At 48.9% G+C, this 24,969-nt stretch overlaps 1 protein-coding gene across 1 annotated transcript in view; it reads right to left on the bottom strand.

Moving 5' to 3' along the window:
• Window positions 1–20,293, bottom strand: part of TTC36 (tetratricopeptide repeat domain 36) — a 28,571-nt gene extending 8,278 nt beyond the window's left edge. Inside the window, exons 1-2 of the mRNA XM_063942638.1 lie at window positions 20,122–20,293; window positions 5,456–5,644 (exon numbers count right to left, since the gene is read on the bottom strand). Coding sequence (XP_063798708.1) covers window positions 5,456–5,644; window positions 20,122–20,233 — 301 coding nt within the window. The 5' untranslated portion in view covers window positions 20,234–20,293. The remainder of the gene's footprint in view (window positions 1–5,455; window positions 5,645–20,121) is intronic.
• Between the last annotated feature and the right edge of the window lie 4,676 nt (window positions 20,294–24,969).

Raw genomic sequence — 24,969 nt, forward strand, 5'->3', positions numbered from 1 at the left:
GGAACCACCAGGACTCTTCATAGAGCTGGCCGGCTGTCTAAACTGAGGGATCAGGGGAGAAGGGCCCTAGTCAGGGAGGTGACCAATAAACCCCATGGCCACTCTGTGAGAGCTACATAATTTCTCTGTGGAGAGAGGAGAACTTTCCAGAAGGACAACCACCTCTGCAGCAATCCATAAATCAGGCCTGTATGGTAGAGTGGCCAGATGGAAGCCACTCCACAATGCAGCAATGTACAGAGACATCCTGGATGAAAACCTGCTCCAGAGTGCTCTTGACCGCAGACTGGGGCGACGGTTCATCTTTTATAGGACAATGACCCTAAGCACACAGCCAAGATATCAAAGGAGTGGCTTCAGGTCAACTCTGTGAATGCCCTTGAGTGGCCCAGCCAGAGACCAGACTTGAATCCAATTGAACATCTCTGGAGAGATCAGAAAATGGCTGTGCACCGACGCTTTCCATCCAACCTGATGGAGCTTGAGAGGTGCTGCAAAGAGGATTGGGAGAAACTGGCCAAAGATAGGTGTGCCAAGCTTGTGGCATCATATTCAAAAAGACTTGAGGCTGTATTTGCTGCCAAAGGTGCATCAACAAAGTATTGAGCAAAGGCTGTGAATACTTATGTACATGTGATTTCTTAGTTTATTTTTAATAAATTTGCAAAAATCTCAAAAACACTCTTTTCACGTTGCCATTATGGGGTATTGTGTGTAGAATTTTGAGGGGAAAAATAATTTATTTCAGTTTGGAATAAAGCTGTAACATAACAAAATGTGCAAAAGGAGAGGCTGTAGAACGATATATTCTTAGAATTACCCTCTTTATGCCATACTGAGCTACAATGTAATTCTTAGCAGCCTTTGCATCCGCAGTAAATGATTGTACAGCCTAGCCTTTGCTTACCGAGTTTGTTCAAATTATCCCCTTACAGCTTTAAATAAAGTAGATCATATAACGGGTTCACTACGATATGCCGGCGGTCGGGCTCCCGGCGACCAGCATACCGGCGCCGGGAGCCCGACCGCCGGCTTACCGACAGTGTGGTGAGCGCAAATGAGCCCCTTGCGGGCACGGTGGCGCGCTACGCGCACCACGCTCTTTTATTCTCCCTCCAGGGTGGTTGTGGACCCCCACGAGGGAGAATAAGTGCCGGTATGCCGGCTGTCGGGATTCCGGCGCCGTTATGCTGTGCGCCGGGATCCCGTCAGTCGGCATACTGAAGACCACTCCATATAACAGCAGATAAATTAGATAATATGATTAGGTCCCTGAAGGGACTAATAGAGAATTGTAAATGCTTCAGCATTAATCTCCCAGTCAGTGCTGTATTCGCTGTAAGGGGACCATTTAAACAAGACAGGTGAGCAAATGCTGATATCACCACTTACTGCAGTTTCAGCATCAGCTGATAATTACAGGTTAGAATTTAAGTGTATTAACATCTTATTCTCGTGTCCCAGAGTACTAGTTAGTGATTTGAGCTGCTCTGTTTCAGACACACTTGCCTACCCTCCCGGAATGGCTGGGAGGCTCCCGAAAATCGGGTGGCCCTCATGGCCCCTCTGAAGGGTGGGCAAGCCTCCCGTTTTCCCTGTCAGGCCCACCACTCCCTCCCTCGGCCACCCACAGCAGAGAACAAGTGGGCGGCCGAGGGGATCCGATGACGTGATTTGCGCTGAATCGTGTCATCGTAGCTCCGCCCCCTGCTATACAGTGCCTATTTTCTCAGCACTGTATAGCGAGGGGTGGAGCCACGATGATGCGATCGTGATGTCACGCCCCCGGACTGCCCACTTCCCCCGTCACCACGCCCCCAGACAGCCCACATTGGCTCTGATCTGACCATGCCCTCAGACGGCCCATCATGCCCGAAAGCCACGCCCCCATGCACCTACAACGCTGCCTCCTCCCGGAGGAGGGGGCAGCAAGGTAGGCAAATATGGTTTCAGCATATCTGATTACTGAGACTCACGGCGATACCAGGAAACAGAAAGGGAGCAATGTCGTTATTTGAATTAATACAGGGGGTACTTCCAAGTTGATCGCAGCAGGATTTTTGTTAGCAATTGGACAAAACCATGTGCACTGCAGGGGAGGCAGATATAACATGTGCAGAGAGAGTTAGATTTGGATGTGGTGAGTTCAATCTGCAATCTAAATTGCAGTGTAAAAATAAAGCAGCCAGTATTTACCCTGCACAGAAACAAAATAACCCACCCAAATCTAACTCTCTCTGCAAATGTTATATCTGCCTCCCCTGCAGTGCACATGGTTTTGCCCAATTGCTATCAAAAATCCTGCTGCGATCAACTTGGAATTACCCCCACAATTACAATTTTTCAGTTTGTATTGTTATATCCGGCACAACTTAAAAGAGAGTGTGAGTGCAGATGAGGTTAGAGATGTATACCACTTTCACATCGCAAACCCGGTAAGGACACGACTTTTGAACACGCGTCCGACCCGGGTCTGAACAAGCTATACCCCTTTCACATCGCATTTTGGAGCCGGGTTATTATAAGGTTATTCCCATGTTGGTGCCTTTCACACTGAACCCGGTTCACCCATTTAAAACAGTGTGATGTCACTTTAAATGGACTTTTCTGTCTCACATATGACGTTTCACAGTGAAAGGAGGGGCTGGGGAGTGCTCTGAGCAGTGCAGCAATAATGGCCGACAGAGCACATGTCTGTAGAGACTTTGTGATAGTCTCAGCTGTGTTTTTATAGGTTATTGCATCCTTTACAGTGCCTGTAATTTGCTTGGCGATTTCAGCCTCCCCTCTAATCCTCAACAACTCCCTAACTTTGTTATCACTCCCGGTTGCCATATTTTAAAAGCACTGTGAATGCTGTATTAAAGCTCGCCCACTGTTTACAAAGTGCTGCCTGTTGTTTCCAGGTTCAGGCTGGTGACATCATGCAGGGAGACAGCCTATCACTTCCTTTTTAAGATTCCAGGGTTGAATATACCGGGTCTGAGGCTTTCACACTGCCAAATGAACCGGGTCCGAACCGTGTACGATCCGTCTTTTAACCCGGGTTGAAATAGCGGGTTGTTGGACCCGGTAAATTCACTATGCCACTTTCACATTGCAGCTCGACCCGGGTTGACACGGCTAAAACTCTGCAATATATCGGGTTTTTGATGCAATGTGAAAGGGGTAGTAGAGGCAGAAACAGGGCTGGTTCTACACCTTGTGGCGCCCAGTGCGAAAGTTTCCACTGTTGCCCCCCCAGCGGCAAAACAGGGGCGTGGCTTCATAGGGTGGGGTCGTGGCCACAGTTATGCCCCCAGTAGCTGTGCCCCCAGATTTGCCCCAAGTAGTTGTTCCCCCCAGTAGATTTGCCCCCAGTAGCTGTGCCCCCTGTACTTGTGCCCCCTGTACTTGTGCCCCCCTGTAGATTTGCCCCCAGTATCTGTGGCCCCAGCAGTGGTGCCCCCAGTTAATTTTCCCCTAGTAGCTGTTCCCCCTGTAGCAGTGCCCCTAGTAGTTGTGCCCCCTGTAGCTGTGCTCCTTGTAGCAGTGTCCCCAGTAGCTGTGCCCCCAGTTGATTTGCCCCCAGCAGCTGTTCCCCCTGTAGCAGTGCCCCCAGTATGTGCCCCCTGTAGATGTGCCCCCTGTAGTAGTGCCCCTTGTAGCTGTGCCCCCTGTATGTGCCCCCAGTAGTAGTACCCCAGTATGTGCCCCCTGTAGTAGCGCCGCTTTGAAACCCTAATACTTACCAGCCTCGCTCCTGCTTCCGGACCGCTGCTGCCGCTGCTGTCTCCGGGCGCCGGCTCCTCTCTATGGGAGAGACGTCATGACGTCTCTCCCATAGCAGCGTCGCACTGACACTAGGGGTCAATTTTGACCTGTAGCGTGAGTCAGCAACGCCAGCTGCAGCGGGCACACACGGCACTCGCTGCAGCCAGGGGCCAGGAGCCGTGGAGTGGGGAAGGAGGGAGGATAATTAGTAGCGGCTCTTGCAACGGCGGCGGCGCCCTCAGGGTAGCGGCGCCCCGGGCAAAAAGCCTGCTTGCCCGTGGCAAGAGCCGCTACTGGGTAGGAAGAGTGGTTAGGGCATATGTAGCAAAGCTTGGAGAGGGATTTAGTGGAGTTAGATAAAGTACCATCCAATCAGCTCCTAACTGCCATGTTATAGGATGTGTTTGAAAAATGACAGTTGGGAGCTGATTGGTTGGCAGTTTATCTCTCTCCTCTTTATTGCTTTCCAAGTGTTGATACCTATGCGTCTGAGGGGACCTTTGTAAGTGATTTGGTGTAAGTTAGTATAGAGAGTCAGTGGAGATTCTGACGAGGGGGACTGCAGAGGTTGAGCAGCGAGCAATGAAAATGATGTCGGCAGCGCAGCGGAGTATAGATTAAGGAGGGATGAGATGCGAGAATGGTAAACCAGAGATTAGACAGTTACAGTATCAAGGCAGGAGATGATAAGGGCATGGATGATAAATCTGGTGGATTCTAGAGTGAGAAGGGCTGCAATGGAAATGTTACAGAGATAAAGTGGCAGGTTTGGGCAAGGGACTGAATTCTGGGAGCAAAACAGAGGGCGGAGTTATGGATGACATCCAGACAGCAGACTTGGGATTTGGAGACAAGAGAGGTGTTATCAACTGAGTGGGAGTGGTGGATTTCCCACTAGGCACGTGAGGCACATGCTTAGGGGGCCCACCTATGTACTGGGGTGGCATGGCAGACAGCCCCCCCCCCCTCCCCCCCCCACATCCATGATTTAACCAATTTGTTTGAATGACAGGTTTTGTCCATTTTCCAGTGTTTGGGAGCAAATATTCAATTGTCATTAGCTCTCATCAATTGCCAGATTTTCATTCCAATCTGCCAGATCTGGCAGATTATCTGCCAGATACTTGTATAGTGTATGCCCAGCATAAGAGGCCTTTCTCCCAGGGCTGTTGATATAGCCTCAGAGCCTGGGTACTGAAGGGGTATGGCCAAACCTGGGAGTCTTGGCTATGTCACCTCTAAAAAATTATGGAAAATATTATGTGTGGCCCCTGGAAGTGGCGCCACGTGCTGCAAAGGGGGACATTATTTTCTTCCCCTCATCAGCTGCACCTGTCCCCCTGCTGCACCCCTCCAAGAGGCCCCGCAGCAATATCGATTGTTATACCCTGGGCTGAACTAAAATACTCTGTGCTGCTGTTATTATTCTCTAACTCCAGTTGGCTTCAGCAACTATTCTCCTGGTTGCCTGTGTGGCTCCTGTTTTGAGGAATGAAAACAACTGGTGCTCAGGACTTCCTTGCCAAAAGCACCTAAATGTTAACAGAGCCTATAGACTACTATGTGGAAATGTTGCTTAAAAGACGCCTCTGAAATGCCGGGGGACAGAAACATAGACATAAGAAATGGTTACACTCTATGTAAGTGTTGTTATGCTACATACATCGTTAGTATACAACAAGAGTGAGTATAATATATGTACCTGTCACATCGCCCTCTAGGCGCAGAGCCTGTGCACGATTATTGTATGCAGACGCCCGATCAGGAAGAAGCGCAATGGCCTCACTGAATCTCTGCAGCGCTGTCTTCACATCCCCAGATTCCGCTGCTTTAACACCACAGAGCTCTAGGTTGCGCGCCTCCCTCACAAGATCAGCGGGAAAATTGCTATCTATAACACAGTACAAACATGCTCCTATGTGAATACAGGACACTGAATATACATTTTTTTACATATAATCAAATTTTGAAGTAAAATTATCATACAGAATGGAAGGATTATCACAGTATCACATGCTGGCTGAGGATATAAAGGAATAGGGGTCTATGTACCACTTTTGCCAACTATAGATGGTGAGAGGGATATGGTCTATATGCTGGGTCTCCGTCGGGTGAAACTGTCATGCACATAAACAGACTGGACGTCGCACATGCCAGCAGCAGCAGGGCGGGGGACGCCACTAGGGAGGAGACATTGCTGGACCTCACCAGAGAGGTAAGTAATGCTGAATACCAGCTGCCTATTCTTTAGTATCGCAGTGATACTAAACTAAGGGGGAGATGTACTAAGCAGTGATAAAAGTGGAGAAGTGATTCAGTGGAGAAGTTGCCCATGGCAACCAATCAGCACTGACGTAACATTTATAATTTGCATACTATAAAAGTATGCAGAGCAGCTGATTGTATGTTTGCCATGAGCAACTTGTCCCCTGGCTCACTTCTCCACTTTTATCACTGCTTATTACATATCCCCCTTAATATGCCACTGGTATTAATACTAATTGATAAATTGGGCCCTAACTTTGTCATCTAGGAATGTACCAAGCTAACTAGCTTTACTTTGCTTATAATTTTTTAGGGCTGATTAGTAGAGATGAGCGGGTTCGGTTCCTCGGAATCCGAACCCGCCCGAACTTCAGCTTTTTTTACACGGGGCCGAGCAGGCTCGGATCCTCCCGCCTTGCTCGGTTAACGTCATCATCCCGCTGTCGGATTCTCGCGAGGCTCGGATTCTATCGCGAGACTCGGATTCTATATAAGGAGCCGCGCGTCGCCGCCATTTTCACACGTGCATTGAGATTGATAGGGAGAGGACGTGGCTGGCGTCCTCTCCGTTTAGACTAGAGTACTAGAGAGAGACACAAATTTTGGGGAGCATATTATTAGGAGGAGTACTACTTGCTGCTGATAGTGTGACCAGTGACCACCAGTTTAATTAATCCGTTCTCTGCCTGATAAAAAACGATACACAGTGTGACACAGTCACATACCATATCTGTGCTCAGCCCAGTGTGCTGCATCATATGTAATACTGTATATCATTATCTGACTGTGCTGAGTGCTCACTGCTCACACAGCTTAATTGTGGGGGAGACTGGGGAGCAGTTATAGCAGGAGTACATATTTTAAGTACAGTGCACACTTTTGCTGCCAGAGTGCCACTGCCAGTGTGACTGACCAGTGACCACTGACCACCAGTATTGTGATTGTCTGCTGACCACCAGTATAATTGTGATTGTCTGCCTGAAAAAGTTAAACACTCGTCGTGTGGTGTTTTTATAAACGCATTCTGCAGACAGTGTCCAGCAGGTCCGTCATTACATAATATATACCTGTCCGGCTGCAGTACTAGTGTGATATATATATATATATTTTAATTTTATCTCATTATCATCCAGTCTATATTAGCAGCAGACACAGTACGGTAGTCCACGGCTGTAGCTACCTCTGTGTTGGCAGTCGCTCGTCCATCCATAATTGTATACCACCTACCCGTGTTTTTTTTTTTTCTATCTTCTTGATACTAGTAGCTTACTTTAGGAGTCTGCAGTGCTGAGTCTGACAGACAGTGTCCAGCAGGTCCGTCATTACATAATATATACCTGTCCGGCTGCAGTACTAGTGTGATATATATATATATATATATATTTTAATTTTATCTCATTATCATCCAGTCTATATTAGCAGCAGACACAGTACGGTAGTCCACGGCTGTAGCTACCTCTGTGTCGGCAGTCGCTCGTCCATCCATAATTGTATACCACCTACCCGTGTTTTTTTTTTTTTCTATCTTCTTGATACTAGTAGCTTACTTTAGGAGTCTGCAGTGCTGACAGTGTCCAGCAGGTCCGTCATTACATAATATATACCTGTCCGGCTGCAGTACTAGTGTGATATATATATATATATTTTAATTTTATCTCATTATCATCCAGTCTATATTAGCAGCAGACACAGTACGGTAGTCCACGGCTGTAGCTACCTCTGTGTCGGCAGTCGCCCATCCATCCATAATTGTATACCACCTACCCGTGGTTTTTTTTTTTCTATCTTCTTGATACTAGTAGCTTACTTTAGGAGTCTGCAGTGCTGAGTCTGACAGACAGTGTCCAGCAGGTCCGTCATTACATAATATATACCTGTCCGGCTGCAGTACTAGTGTGATATATATATATATATATATATATTTTAATTTTATCTCATTATCATCCAGTCTATATTAGCAGCAGACACAGTACGGTAGTCCACGGCTGTAGCTACCTCTGTGTCGGCAGTCGCTCGTCCATCCATAATTGTATACCACCTACCCGTGTTTTTTTTTTTTCTATCTTCTTGATACTAGTAGCTTACTTTAGGAGTCTGCAGTGCTGACAGACAGTGTCCAGCAGGTCCGTCATTACATAATATATACCTGTCCGGCTGCAGTACTAGTGTGATATATATATATATTTTAATTTTATCTCATTATCATCCAGTCTATATTAGCAGCAGACACAGTACGGTAGTCCACGGCTGTAGCTACCTCTGTGTCGGCAGTCGCTCGTCATCCATAAGTATACTAGTATCCATCGATCTCCATTGTTTACCTGAGGTGCCTTTTAGTTGTGTCTATTAAAATATGGAGAACAAAAATGTTGAGGTTCCAAAAATAGGGAAAGATCAAGATCGACTTCCACCTCGTGCTGAAGCTGCTGCCACTAGTCATGGCCGAGACGATGAAATGCCAGCAACGTCGTCTGCCAAGGCCGATGCCCAATGTCATAGTACAGAGCATGTAAAATCCAAAACACCAAATATCAGTAAAAAAAGGACTCAAAAATCTAAAATAAAATCGTCGGAGGAGAAGCGTAAACTTGCCAATATGCCATTTACCACACGGAGTGGCAAGGAACGGCTGAGGCCCTGGCCTATGTTCATGGCTAGTGGTTCAGCTTCACATGAGGATGGAAGCACTCAGCCTCTCGCTAGAAAAATGAAAAGACTCAAGCTGGCAAAAGCACAGCAAAGAACTGTGCGTTCTTCGAAATCCCAAATCCACAAGGAGAGTCCAATTGTGTCGGTTGCGATGCCTGACCTTCCCAACACTGGACGTGAAGAGCATGCGCCTTCCACCATTTGCACGCCCCCTGCAAGTGCTGGAAGGAGCACCCGCAGTCCAGTTCCTGATAGTCAGATTGAAGATGTCAGTGTTGAAGTACACCAGGATGAGGAGGATATGGGTGTTGCTGGCGCTGGGGAGGAAATTGCCAAGGAGGATTCTGATGGTGAGGTGGTTTGTTTAAGTCAGGCACCCGGGGAGACACCTGTTGTCCGTGGGAGGAATATGGCCATTGACATGCCTGGTGAAAATACCAAAAAAATCAGCTCTTCGGTGTGGAAGTATTTCAACAGAAATGCGGACAACATTTGTCAAGCCGTGTGTTGCCTTTGTCAAGCTGTAATAAGTAGGGGTAAGGACGTTAACCACCTCGGAACATCCTCCCTTATACGTCACCTGCAGCGCATTCATAATAAGTCAGTGACAAGTTCAAAAACTTTGGGCGTCAGCGGAAGCAGTCCACTGACCAGTAAATCCCTTCCTCTTGTAACCAAGCTCACGCAAACCACCCCACCAACTCCCTCAGTGTCAATTTCCTCCTTCCCCAGGAATGCCAATAGTCCTGCAGGCCATGTCACTGGCAATTCTGACGAGTCCTCTCCTGCCTGGGATTCCTCCGATGCATCCTTGCGTGTAACGCCTACTGCTGCTGGCGCTGCTGTTGTTGCTGCTGGGAGTCGATGGTCATCCCAGAGGGGAAGTCGGAAGACCACTTGTACTACTTCCAGTAAGCAATTGACTGTCCAACAGTCCTTTGCGAGGAAGATGAAATATCACAGCAGTCATCCTGTTGCAAAGCGGATAACTGAGGCCTTGACAACTATGTTGGTGTTAGACGTGCGTCCGGTATCCGCCGTTAGTTCACAGGGAACTAGACAATTTCTTGAGGTAGTGTGCCCCCGTTACCAAATACCATCTAGGTTCCACTTCTCTAGGCAGGCGATACCGAGAATGTACACGGACGTCAGAAAAAGACTCACCAGTGTCCTAAAAAATGCAGTTGTACCCAATGTCCACTTAACCACGGACATGTGGACAAGTGGAGCAGGGCAGGGTCAGGACTATATGACTGTGACAGCCCACTGGGTAGATGTATGGACTCCCGCCGCAAGAACAGCAGCGGCGGCACCAGTAGCAGCATCTCGCAAACGCCAACTCTTTCCTAGGCAGGCTACGCTTTGTATCACCGGTTTCCAGAATACGCACACAGCTGAAAACCTCTTACGGCAACTGAGGAAGATCATCGCGGAATGGCTTACCCCAATTGGACTCTCCTGTGGATTTGTGGCATCGGACAACGCCAGCAATATTGTGTGTGCATTAAATATGGGCAAATTCCAGCACGTCCCATGTTTTGCACATACCTTGAATTTGGTGGTGCAGAATTATTTAAAAAACGAGAGGGGCGTGCAAGAGATGCTGTCGGTGGCCAGAAGAATTGCGGGACACTTTCGGCGTACAGGCACCACGTACAGAAGACTGGAGCACCACCAAAAACGCCTGAACCTGCCCTGCCATCATCTGAAGCAAGAAGTGGTAACGAGGTGGAATTCAACCCTCTATATGCTTCAGAGGTTGGAGGAGCAGCAAAAGGCCATTCAAGCCTATACAATTGAGCACGATATAGGAGGTGGAATGCACCTGTCTCAAGCGCAGTGGAGAATGATTTCAACGTTGTGCAAGGTTCTGCTGCCCTTTGAACTTGCCACACGTGAAGTCAGTTCAGACACTGCCAGCCTGAGTCAGGGCATTCCCCTCATCAGGCTTTTGCAGAAGAAGCTGGAGACATTGAAGGAGGAGCTAACACAGAGCGATTCCGCTAGGCATGTGGGACTTGTGGATGGAGCCCTTAATTCGCTTAACAAGGATTCACGGGTGGTCAATCTGTTGAAATCAGAGCACTACATTTTGGCCACCGTGCTCGATCCTAGATTTAAAACCTACCTTGGATCTCTCTTTCCGGCAGACACAAGTCTGCTGGGGTTCAAAGACCTGCTGGTGAGAAAATTGTCAAGTCAAGCGGAACGCGACCTGTCAACATCTCCTCCTTCACATTCTCCCGCAACTGGGGGTGCGAGGAAAAGGCTCAGAATTCCGAGCCCACCCGCTGGCGGTGATGCAGGGCAGTCTGGAGCGACTGCTGATGCTGACATCTGGTCCGGACTGAAGGACCTGCCAACGATTACGGATACGGACATGTCGTCTACTGGCACTGCATATGATTCTCTCCCCATTGAAAGAATGGTGGAGGATTATATGAGTGACCGCATCCAAGTAGGCACGTCAGACAGTCCGTACTTATACTGGCAGGAAAAAGAGGCAATTTGGAGGCCCTTGCACAAACTGGCTTTATTCTACCTAAGTTGCCCTCCCACAGGTGTGTACTCCGAAAGAGTGTTTAGTGCCGCCGCTCACCTTGTCAGCAATCGGCGTACGAGGTTACTTCCAGAAAATGTGGAGAAGATGATGTTCATTAAAATGAATTATAATCAATTCCTCCGTGGAGACATTGACCAGCAGCAATTGCCTCCACAAAGTACACAGGGAGCTGAGATGGTGGATTCCAGTGGGGACGAATTGATAATCTGTGAGGAGCGGGATGTACACGGTGATATATCGGAGGATGATGATGAGGTGGACATCTTGCCTCTGTAGAGCCAGTTTGTGCAAGGAGAGATTAATTGCTTCTTTTTCGGTGGGGGTCCAAACCAACCCGTCATTTCAGTCACAGTCGTGTGGCAGACCCTGTCACTGAAATGATGGGTTGGTTAAAGTGTGCATGTCCTGTTTATACAACATAAGGGTGGGTGAGAGGGCCCAAGGACAATTCCATCTTGCACCTCTTTTTTCTTTCATTTTTCTTTGCGTCATGTGCTGTTTGGGGAGTGTTTTTTGGAAGGGCCATCCTGCGTGACACTGCAGTGCCACTCCTAGATGGGCCAGGTGTTTGTGTCGGCCACTAGGGTCGCTTAGCTTACTCACACAGCTACCTCATTGCGCCTCTTTTTTTCTTTGCGTCATGTGCTGTTTGGGGAGTGTTTTTTGGAAGGGCCATCCTGCGTGACACTGCAGTGCCACTCCTAGATGGGCCAGGTGTTTGTGTCGGCCACTAGGGTCGCTTAGCTTAGTCATCCAGCGACCTCGGTGCAAATTTTAGGACTAAAAATAATATTGTGAGGTGTGAGGTGTTCAGAATAGACTGAAAATGAGTGGAAAGTATGGTTTTTGAGGTTAATAATACTTTGGGATCAAAATGACCCCCAAATTCTATGATTTAAGCTGTTTTTTAGTGTTTTTTGAAAAAAACACCCGAATCCAAAACACACCCGAATCCGACAAAAAAAATTCGGTGAGGTTTTGCCAAAACGCGGTCGAACCCAAAACACGGCCGCGGAACCGAACCCAAAACCAAAACACAAAACCCGAAAAATTTCAAGTGCACATCTCTAGAGATGGAAGTAAATTGGGCCTAAAGAGCTTGCACTAAAAAATGTGTATACTGTCACATAAGCAGAGCTGTACCGTTCTCAAGATGTGCCCATAGTATATGCCCCAGGTTTACTACTAGTCATCGTCAGCAGGGTACACCTGCCCCATACTAGGTACAAATGACACTCCTGTAAACTGGGATATTTAGTTTACATCTAGGTCTGCATATGGTGACTAATTCGCAAATCGCGATCCAACCGGAATTTTTGCGATTTCCCTGCGGGCACATTCGCAGAGCCCATCCTACGCATGCGCCCGCATTTACTGCAGGTGACCAACAGTAATTACGAACGCCTCTGCCAGATTCCAAGGTGGAGACGGAGCATTGTGGGAGCAGCGGCAGGGACGCGGGGGCATGTTGGCACAAACGGGGGGCGTGTTGGCGGCATTATTGGGGCAGCTACGTGTTGTCACACGCAGCCGCTACGATCAAAGAGATGGCAGCGGGCCCCCTGCCGTCGCAGTCAGGCTTCCACAATTTCTGCAAAATTTCACTCTGAAATGGTGATCGCAGTGGGTGGGCGGCGGACAGCATGCTGGGCGGCCTTGCCCTGCTATGGGCGGCCTCCAGCATGTGAGTCAAAGGATTGCAAATTCTGATAAAAAGCTGAATTTGCAATCCTTACTGAATATGGTCCATGGTATGTTTGTGCTAACATACCCTTACTGAGAATGCCCCATAACATTCCAGTTTCTCCTCTGCAGTTATCAGTGTAGGTGTGACCGAGATCTGTGTGACTCTGCATAGCCTGTACTTCCATGCGCCAATTGTGGATTGGAAACTCTCCCTAAGTGCACGCACGACTGAAAGGGAACCCCTCAATATAGGACAGTAATAACAGGGTGAAGAATGGTTTGTTTCAGGGAGTGTTTATGTAAATGTAGGACACTGGGAGAAATGTATTCTCATGTAACTTATCTGTGCCGAGAACCATCGTGGATCGCAATATCGCAGGATTGTCTCAGCACCGCCATGTATTCAAGAGTTAATAGAGAGGTGTTTTTATTACTATTCTTTATTTATATGAAACAACAAAGGTTTCACAGCGCCTAACACAGTATATAAGTGTATTAGCAAAACAAGAAAGCGGTGACTTACAGTGCAAGACAATGCATGGCAGCACCTACTGCACTGAAGTGTCTCCCTGGCAGGGGTCTACTACGATTAGCCGGCGGTTGGGATCCCTACCGCCGGAATGCCGATAGTGGGAGAGTGCAAAAGAGCCCCTTGCAGGCTCGCTGCGCCAGCCACGATGCGAGCACGGCTACGCGCGCCACGCTATTTATTCTCCCTCCAGGGGTGTCGTGGACACCCTAAAAGGGAGAATAGCTGTCGGGATCCTGGCGCCGGTATGCTGAGCGCCGGGATCCCGACAGCGGGTATATCGAGTGCCTCCCCCCTGGCAGACCTGTGGTGCCAGCATCTACTGTATTTCCCTGCTGCTGTGGGCAGATCTGTACAGGGGCTGAGACTCCCCTGGGGATGTGCATGCCGCTGCTTTAGATGTAATAGGACAGGCGCACCAAAGATGTGACATCATGCTGGTGCCAGATTTGGACCAGTCCCTCTTTAAGGAAGTCTCTGGGCACTAACCTGTGCCAGAGCATTAGGCTCCTGACCTGTTCTGCAGCATACGTTTCTGTTAGTGTTCCCAGTAATCCGGTCCATCTGACTAGTCTCCTTGCTTACTCCCTTGGTACTGCTCTTAATAACTTCCTGGTTCCGGCTTTGGCTATTCCTTTGACCCGATTCTGTCTGTCCCCTGGTACCGCATTGCTCACCTGGGTCTGACCCATTCCTGGTGACTTTGGGGGTAATTCAGAGTTGATCGTAGATGTGCTAAATTTAGCACATCTACGATCATTTACTCTAACATGCGGGGGGGCGTCCAGCACAGGGCTAGTCCGCCCCGCATGTCAGCCCCTCCCCCTGCACAGGTACAAAAGCAGCGCACGGTGGCAATGCTTTTGTACCTGGCAAGTAGCTCCCTACCTGTGCTGCTCCTGCACGCTGGCAGGGAACTACCCGCCGCGTTCCGGGTCACAGAGGCTGCGTGTGACGTCACGCAGCCGCTGCGGCCCTCCCCCCCAACGGCCCGGGTACGCCCCCCAATGGTCCGGATCACGCTCCGCCAACATGTTTTAACGCCGCTGGCATGCCCCCTCCCGCCCTGCGACCGCGTCTGCCTGTCAATCAGGCAGAGGCGATCGCACCAGTGAGATGCTGAAAGCTACTCACTGAGCTACCGGGGTGCGCACGCACAGTTCGGACACTGCGCACGCACACTCCACAAAGTAATTCAGACTGCGATCGCTGCCGCGATGCAGTCTGAATTACCCCCTTTGCTCTAGTAAACCTCACGGCGACCGGTCTCACTGTATGCCCTCAGCTCCCTCATACCCACCAGCCCATACACTAGACCCCAGTATTGGGCGCATCAAAGCCCAAACCCCATTGCAGGGCTTCTGATGAAAGCCCCTGATATTTTCAGCTCAGCACCTCTGTTCTAGGTCTACACCAGTTCCAATTGTATGGCCAACATCCACACCATCCTCGTGAGAATTGTGACACTGGGTGGGTGCAACTGTGAGATCCCAAAAAACTGAGATCTCAATGTGAGCCCATTGTGAGGCCAGCCAGAGGCAGCATTATAAGTAACCATAGTGCCGGTGTGTGTAACTAGACACGCAATGAAAAGCTTGGCTTTTTGCCACTAAGCAGCCATCATGCTTTCATATAGTGGCACTGTTATGAAAAGCTGAAGGCACCGATGGATGTATCAGATTTTTTCATGGCATGTATTCAATACATCTTGGAGAAGCAGTAATACCTGTGGGCATTATGTGTATAAGGGGCACTGCTACCTGTGAGCATTATATGTGTAAGGGGCAGTGGCGTAACTAGAAATTTTTCTCCCCCAAGCCAAAAAATCCTTCGGCGCGCCCCCACCCCCATAACCCCCATAATTGGCTCTAGTAAAGAGACAAATATGCGCGCCCCGCCAAAAAGGGGATGTGGCTTCATTGAAATGGGCGTGGCTTTGCATAATGGGGCGTGGCATTGCAGGAAAAGACTACCTTATACCCCAGTTTTGCAACCTGCACGCCCAGACGTTAGCCACCACAGGAAAGAAAAATAATCCTAATTCATGCCCCTTACATTATTTGTCATTTTTCCTCCTTATAGTAATGCGCAGTATACATTATTCCACATACTGTAATGGCCTTAGCCATTATGCCACACACAATAATGCCCATGACACAATATGCACACACTGTAATGCCCCCGACACATTATGCCACACACCGTAATGCCTGTGACACATTATGACAGGAATCGCAATGCCCGTTATACATTATGCTACACACTGCAATGCCCCTGATACATTATAGCACATACAATGTCTATGACACAGTATGACACACACCACAATGATCCTGAGACATTATACCACATACCACAATGCCCGTGATATAGTATACAACACACCGTAATGCCTGACACATTATGACACACACTGCAATGTCCGTGATACATTATTCACACACCGTAATGCCCATTACACATTAAGTTCTACAGTAAGGCTTCTAATTACTTTTAAATTACCTGCTCGTTGCCAGGGGTTTCATGCTCTTGGTTCCATGCACGGTGCCAGGGGTTTTCATGCTCAGGGTGTCATGCTCGTTGCCAGGGGTTTCATGCACTGGGTGTCATGCTCGTTGCCAGCGGTTTCATGCTCTTGGTTCCATGCACGGTGCCAGGGGTTTTCATGCTCAGGGTGTCATGCTCGTTGCCAGGGGTTTCATGCACTGGGTGTCATGCTCGTTGCCAGGGGTTTCATTCACTGGGTGTCATGCTTGTTGCCAGGGGTTTCATGCACTGGGTGTCATGCTCGTTGCTAGGGGGTAGTGCTTGTTGCTAGGGCCATGCTCCCAGTGCCACATATGCCCCCAGTGCCAGATATTCCCCCACAGTGCCAGGTATATGCCCCCAGTGCCAGATATTCCCCCACAGTGCCAGGTACATGCCCCCAGTGCCACATATACCACCCCCCAGTGCCACATATGCCCCCTCAGTGCCTGCTCCCCCCAGTGCCAAATATTCCTCCACAGTGCCACATATGCCCCCTCAGTGCCTGCTCCCCCCAGTGCTAGATATTCCCCCACAGTGCCAGGTATATGCCCCAGTGCCAGATATTCCCCCACAGTGCCAGGTATATGCCCCCAGTGCCAGATATTCCCCCACAGTGCCACATATGCCCCCTCAGTGCCTGCTCCCCCCAGTGCCAAATATTCCCCCACAGTGCGTCATGCTCGTTGCCAGGGGTTTCATGCACTGGGTGTCATGCTCGTTGCCAGGGGTTTCATTCACTGGGTGTCATGCTTGTTGCCAGGGGTTTCATGCACTGGGTGTCATGCTCGTTGCTAGGGGGTAGTGCTTGTTGCTAGGGCCATGCTCCCAGTGCCAGATATGCCCCCAGTGCCAGATATGCCCCCAGTGCCAGATATTCCCCCACAGTGCCAGGTATATGCCCCCAGTGCCAGATATTCCCCCACAGTGACAGGTACATGCCCACAGTGCCACATATACCACCTCCCCAGTGCCACATATGCCCCCTCAGTGCCTGCTCCCCCCAGTGCCAAATATTCCTCCACAGTGCCACATATGCCCCCTCAGTGCCTGCTCCCCCCAGTGCCAGATATTCCCCCACAGTGCCAGGTATATGCCCCCAGTGCCAGATATTCCCCCACAGTGCCAGGTATATGCCCCCAGTGCCAGATATTCCCCCACAGTGCCACATATGCCCCCTCAATGCCTGCTCCCCCACAGTGCCAAATATTCCCCCACAGTGCCAGGTATATTCCCCCAGTGCCAGATCTTCCCCCACAGTGCCAGGTATATGCCCCCAGTGCCAGATATTCCCCCACAGTGCCTGCTCCCCCCCACCCCTTTGTGTTGGAGGGACACGGAGCGCACATCGCGCGCCTCTCCTGTGTCCCTCCTGGCTCTCCTGCCGGTCTAATAAAGGAAGTGCCGGTTCGTGAGCCAATCAGAGCTCACGAACGGCACTTCCTTTATTAGACCGGCCGGGGGAGAGCCAGGGAGGGACACAGGAGAGGCGCGCGATGTGCGCTCCGTGTCCCTCCTTACAGCAGCGGAGGGAAGGAGACCGCAGATTGACATGCGGACGCTCGTCCGCATGTCAATCTGTGCAAAGTCAGTGGCGCCCCCGCAGCCCCTCGCCCCCAAGCCACCGCGAGGACTGCGGGGGCAGTAGTTACGCCACTGGTAAGGGGTACTGCTACCTGTGGGCATTAGGTGTGTAAGGGGCACTGCTACCTGTGGGCATTATGTGTATAGAGGTGCATGCACATTGGGTGTTTTTGCCCAGTGCGTATGCAGAGCGATGATGTGAAAATCGATGTCTGGAAAATCGTACAGTGCATGCACACTGAGCAATTTTTGCGGGGGTGAACCACTTTCAACAGTAGGAGACTGTGGAAAGTGGTTCATTCAGCCGGTAAAACAGGCCGATGGATGGCGGCAGCTGGGGATGATGCGGGAGCGCACATCAGCGCTCACCGCTCATCGCCAGGCCATACACACTAGGCAATTTTGAGCCAAAAGTGAGCTACTCTGAGCTCAAAATCACCTAGTGTGTATGGGCCTTTAAGGGCACTACTAACTGTGCGTATTATGGCCCTCATTCCGAGTTGTTCGCTCGCAAGCGGATTTTAGCAGATTTGCTCATGCTAAGCCGCCGCCTACTGGGAGTGAATCTTAGCATCTTAAAATTGCGAACGATGTATTCGCAATATTGCGATTACACACCTCGTAGCAGTTTCTGAGTAGCTCCAGACTTACTCGGCATCTGCGATCAGTTCAGTGCTTGTCGTTCCTGGTTTGACGTCACAAACACACCCAGCGTTCGGCCAGACACTCCTCCGTTTCTCCGGCCACTCCTGCGTTTTTTCCGGAAACGGTAGCGTTTTTTCCCACACGCCCATAAAACGGCCTGTTTCCGCCCAGTAACACCCATTTCCTGTCAATCACATTACGATCGCCAGAACGATGAAAAAGCCGTGAGTAAAATTCCTAACTACATAGCAAATTTACTTGGCGCAGTCGCAGTGCGGACACTGCGCATGCGCATTAAGCGGAAAATCGCTGCGATGCGAAGATTTTTACAGAGCGAACAACTCGGAATGAGGGCCTATGTTTAAACGCGGCACTACTACTGTGGGAATTATCTGTATAAGCGGCACTACTACCTGTGGTCAAGTATAAGGGGCACTACTATGTAACGTAACATGTATAAGGGGCACTACTATGTGGTATATTGTGTATAAGGAGCACTACTATGTGGGGGATGTAGTTGGCATCCATGCGTTCTGGATTCCGGAAGTCAGAATGCCGGCGCCAGAATCCCGACAGCTATCAGAATGCTGACACTGGAATCCAGACAGACAGAATCCCAAACCTAAGTATGCCATGGAGGGTTAGGCTGCAAGGAGGGTTAGGTTTAGGCTGTGGGAAGGGAGGGTTAGGATTAGTTACCTTCCTCTAGCGCCCCTGTCGGGATTTTAAGCAGTCACGATCCTGATGTTGGTATTCTGACCGCTGGTCACAATACCACTGGCCACAGTTCTATTGTGTAGCCAATGCACCTTCCTTGTGAGAATACACCCCTTTTCTGCAGAGCGAGTCTGCAGTGTGCGCTATCCATAACCTATGGGAGGGAGAGCGCAAGTTTATAGTTTGCAGGGGGCTCTAAACACCCTTGCACCAGCCTTAAGTATGCCCTAGGGTTTTTTAAAAGGTTCACATATGCGCAGTTGCAAATAATCGTTCAACTACATGAACATCGGCCTTGTAGACATCAATTCCCCATACACTAATATACTCTACCACAGGCAGCTCAGCCGCCCCCCACCCTGCAGGAACTGGCACCAGCACTGAAAAAAATGACAAGACCGCTGGACCAGGTTATCCCACATCGCTTCGCAAAACAGGTAAAGGTACATCAATTGCTACTTAGCTATCGATCGCATCGAACTGATACGATGTATAGTGATAACAATTCTGTAACAAACATCTTCATGAACAGACCCATATATCTCTTTTTTTATGGACATCATTGAAATGTACAGTATTCATTTGTTGTATAAAACAGTAACTCCCATGATATATCGTCCTTTTAATACAACAATCCTATTGAAACCCTGGCTGTACGTTATTAATATCCAGGACTCTTGTAGTTCCCGCTGTACTCACCGCTGCCTCAGCTGATTAACAGTCAGCTCTCCAGGGATCTACACCCTGAATATAGCAAACTGTGCAACCCTGCTCAGAACGCTGACTGGACGGCCTACCTGAGCTAGTACATTCTTCTCAGAAAACTCTGCCTTGAAATAGGTGAAAGTTTACAGATATGAGTGAGTGCAGAATACTTCCTGCATTAATAGTTTAATACTGTAAAGCTTGGGTCTTCAACCTGCAGCCCTCCAGCTGCTGTGGAACTACACATCCCAGCATGTCCTGCCTCAGTTGTAGCATGCCTTAATGGCAAAACTGTGGCAGGGTATGCTGGGATGTGTAGTTCCACAGCAGCTGGAGGGCCACAGGTTGAAGACCCATGCTTTAAAGCAGTGCACTCCCTAAAGCCTATAGCAATCATTAAACAATTATTTACATTTGAAAGCAAACCTAATGAGTGATGTGTCTCTTTAGTAATTATCATAGCTCAACCAACAACCAAGTATAATCTTACATAACTCACCTAGATCTGTGTCCTTATGTGTATCACCTTCATTCTGTTCATAAAGCTCACCAAATGGAACGTTAGGATTAAATATGGCATGCAATACGGCTGAATCATTAGGGGTACACATTGTGCAATGACCCAATGGGTGCTGCTAGCAGGAGTTATTATTATGTGAGTAATACTCAGACACTTATCTGTCAGAACTTTAGGGAGGGACAGCAGCGCCCAATAGGACTGAGGGGTGGAAGTGGATTTTGGCCAGATGCAGCACACATCTGCTAGCACTAAAAACAAAATGTGAAAGGCGGGTGTAGAATGTAGATGCAGGCTAGGGAATCTAGTACAGTAGCAGAGTGTATTGTCTCTGTGCAAAACGACCCCTAGCTGAGAGAGAATGATTAGAAAACGGATTTCCCCAAACAGGTCTATTTACTAAGAAATGGTGATAGTGCTGGCTTTCTATTGATCATCACTGCCACAGGAATCCACTTATTGCTAAATTTTACCATTATTATTAATTATTATTATCCTTTATTTACATGGCGCCACAAGGGATCTGCAGTGCCCATTACACAGTACATAATCAAATGAGCAAAGAAGAAGACAGCACTTACAGTACAAGACAATATAGGACAGGTATAGAAAACCCGGGGTTAGGTGCCATCAAAGGGAGTATGGAGTATAAGATAGTGTGAGTAAGAAAAGGAAAGGCACATGAGGAAAGAAGTCCCGGCTCTTGCGAGCTTACAATCTAAAAGGTTATGGGCTAACAGTCCGGGGTGACACAGAAACCTGTGTCAGTGTTACCGCTTTAGCGATACTTGCTGGATGTGGTAAGCGTTAACGCCCCTCTTCGCTGGGTCAGTAACTAATGGTGATTCCACTACGTATTATAGAGATAACAGGCATTTTAAATCTTATATATGTAACGCAGTTTGGATATTGTAAAGGAGTGTGTTTAGTCATTAAACAGCACTACAGCTGTTATTTAAAAATTACACAGAGATAGTAGGAACAAGTTAGGTTCAAAGTGTTGCTACGACAGTGAACTCAGCTGTGCAAATGTTTCTTAATTAACTATAAAAAAAAATAGGATTTTAATTATCTTCCGGTAAATCCTTTTCTCGTGGTCCATAGGGGATACTGGGAATCCATTTAGTACCATGGGGTATAGATGGGTCCACTAGGAGCCTTGGGCACTTTAAGAAATTGACAGTGTGCGCTGGCTCCTCCCTCTATGCCCATCCTACCAGACCCAGTCTAGGAAACTGTGCCCGAGGAGACGGACATACTTTGAGAGAAGGATAGATAAGGAAAGTGGTGAGATTACGAACCAGCACACACAAAACAAGAGGGAAGCAATGCTAACCAAACTTGAAAACAGGAACAGCAACAGCTGAACCAAACAACATTACTTAACCAAGTAACAGTGCAGGAAGAACGAAGCACTGGGCGGGCACCCAGTATCCACTACGGACTACGTGAAAAGGATTTACCGGTAGGTAATTAAAATCCTATTTTCTCTTACGTCCCAGGGGATACTGGGAATCTATTTAGTACCATGGGGAAGTACCAAAGCTCCCAAACCGGGTGGGAGAGTGCTGAGGTTCCTGCAGAACCGACTGACCAAACTGAAGGTCCTCAGAGGTCAAGGTATCAAACTTGTAAAACTTAGCAAACGTGTTCGAACCGGACCAAGTAGCTGCTCGGCAGAGCTGTAAAGCCTAGATACCCCGGGCAGCCGCCCAAGAAGAAACGACCGACCTAGTAGAGTGGGCCTGTACAGATTTTGGAACCGGCAATCCTGTCGTGGAATAAGCATGCTGGATAGTGAGCCTTATCCAGCGTGCAATTGACTGCTTTGAAGCAGGACACCCAATCTTATTGGGATCATAGAGAACGAACAGCGAGTCTGTTTCCTATGACGAGCTGTTCTCTTTACATACACCTTCAAAACCCTCACAACATCCAAAGACTTTGAAGTAGCAGAGGTGTTCGTAACAACCGGAACCACAATAGGTTGGTTGATGTGAAAAGCATACATCACCTTTGGAAGAAATTGTTGACGAGTTCTAAGTCCAGCTCTGTCCTCATGGAAAATTAAATAGGGGCTCTTATGAGACAATGCCCCTAGCTCCGACACACGTCTTGCTGAGGCCAAGGCCAACAGTGTGATGGTCTTCCTCGTAAGGTATTTTACGTCAACCTCCTGTAACGGTTCAAACAATCTGATTGGACGATTTGCAGCACCAAATTGAGATCCCAAGGTGCTGTGGGAGGCACAAAGGGAGGTTGGATGTGCAGAACACCTTTCAAGAATGTCTGGTCCTCAGGGAGAGAAGCCAATTGTTTCTGAAAGAAAATAGACAAAGCCGAAATCTGGACTTTTATGGAGCCTAGGCGTAGGCCCACTTCCACTCCCGACTGCAGAAAAAGCAGGAAACGTCCCAGATGAAATCCCACCACAGAATATTGTCTGCTCTCACACCAAGAGACATATTTCTTCCAGATACAATGGTAATGTTTAGACGTTACCCCCTTTCTGGCTTGGATCATAGTCAGGATAACCTTGTCAGGAATCCCTCTCCTGGCTAGAATCAGCCGTTCAACTTCCATGCCGTTAAACGTAGCCGTGGTAAGTCTTGATAGACGAACGAGCCCTGCTGCAGAAGATCCTCTTGAAGAGGCAGAGGCCACGGATCTACGATCAGCATCTCCAGAAGATTCGCATACCAGGCCCTTCTTGGCCAGTCCAGAGCAATGAGGATTGCTAGAACCTTTTCCCTTTTTATTCTTTTTAGAATTGTTGGGATCAGAGGAAGTGGAGGAACACGTACTCCATCTGATAGACCCATGGAGTCATCGGAGTGTCTACCGCCACTGCCTGTGGGTCTCTCGACCTGGAACAATACTGCCTGAGCTTCTTGTTGAGACAAGAGGCCATCAGGTCGATCTGTGTATATCCCCACCAACGAGTCAAGCACCTGAACACCTCCGCGTGAAGACCCCAGTCCCCCGGGTGCAGGTCGTGTCAGCTGAGGAAGTCTGCTTCCCAGTTGTCTACTCCCAGAATGAAGACCGCCGACAATGCCACGGCATGTTGTTCTGCCCAGAGGAGAATTCTTGACACCTCTGACATTGCTGCTCTGCTTTTGGTTCCGCCCTGTCGGTTTATGTACGTCACCGCCGTCACATTGGTGGTCATTCTGAGTTTTTCGCTAGCTGTTTTCATTCGCAGCGGAGCGATTAGATAAAAAAAGCGGCACTTCTGCGCATGCGGCGCAATGCGCACGCGCAATGTACTTTCACAACAGCTGATGCAGTTTCACACAAGATCTAGCGACGCTTTTGAATCGCACTGCTGGCCGCAAAGTGATTGACAGGAAGTGGGTGTTTCTGGGGGGTAACTGACCGTTTTCGGGGAGTGTGTGTAAAAACGCAGGCGTGTCAGATACAAACGCAGGCGTGCCTGGGGAAACGCAGGCGTGGCTGGCCGAACGCAGGGAGTGTTCGTGACGTCATAACAGGAACTAAACAGTCTGAAGTGATTGCAAGCTAGGAGTAGGTCTGGAGCTGCTTAGAAACTGGACAATCTATTTTTGTAGCAGCGCTGCGAACCTTTCGGTCGCATGTCTGCTAAGCTAAGATACACTCCCAGAGGGCGGCGGCATAGCGTTTGCGTGGCTGCTAAAAGCAGCTAGAGAGCGAACAACTCGGAATGAGGGCCATTGTCCGACTGGACTTGAATGGCCTGATTCCGAAGTACAGATGAGGCCAGCAGAAGGGCGCTGCAGACAGCCCTGAGTTCCAGGATGTTGATTAGAAGAACGGCTTCCTGACTTGACCATCTTCCCTGAAACTGCACCCCCTTGGTGACTGCTCCCAACCTCTGAGGCTTGCGTCTGTGGTTAGCAGAATCCAATTCTGAATCCCGAACCGTCGACCCTTGATCAGGTGAGAAGTCTGAAGCCATCATAGAAGAGAGATCCTGGATTTTGGTGACAGACGGATCATCTGGTGCATGTGAAGATGCGATCCAGACCATTTGTCCAACAGATCGAGCTGGAACAGTCTTGCATGAAACCTTACGTACTGAAGTGCCTCGTAAGAGGCCACCATTTTCCCCAGAAGGTGAATGCACCCATGCACCGATATCCGGGTTGGCTTCAGGACAGCCTGAACCATCGACTGGATTACCAATGCCTTTTCCAAAGGAAGGAACACCTTCTGAGACTCTGTGTCCAGTATCATTCCCAGGAAAGGAAGCCTCCGTATTGGCTCTAGGTGAGATTTCGGAAAGGTTTAGAATCCACCCGTGATCCAGGAGTAGTCTGGTTGAGAGGGAAATGCTGTCCAACAACTGCTCCCTGGACGGTGCCATTATCAGCAGATCGTCCAGGTATGGAATTATGTTCACTCCCTCTTTGCGGAGTAGAAAACGAGATTTATGGTAAGAACTTACCATTGTTAAATCTCTTTCTGCGAGGTACACTGGGCTCCACAGGGAATAACATCGGGGTGTAGTGTAGGATCTTGATCCGAGGCACCAACAGGCTCAAAGCAGTTACTTATGGGAGGGGACGCACTGTAGCGGGCACAAGAACCCGGCATCCAAAGGAAGCATCCTGGGAGGTGGAAGTATCGAAGGCATAGAACCTTATGAACGTGTTCACTGAGGACCACGTAGCCGCCTTGCACAATTGTTCCAGGGTCGCACCACGGTGTGCCACCCAAGAAGGTCTAACAGACCGAGTAGAATGGGCCTTAATGGTAGCAGGAGCTGGAAGACCAGCCTGTACATAAGCATGTGCAATCACCATTCTAATCCATTTGGCCAAGGTCTGCTTATTAGCAGGCCAGCCA

The sequence above is a fragment of the Pseudophryne corroboree genome, chromosome 10 (assembly GCF_028390025.1).
Source record: "Pseudophryne corroboree isolate aPseCor3 chromosome 10, aPseCor3.hap2, whole genome shotgun sequence".
NCBI lineage: Eukaryota > Metazoa > Chordata > Amphibia > Anura > Myobatrachidae > Pseudophryne > Pseudophryne corroboree.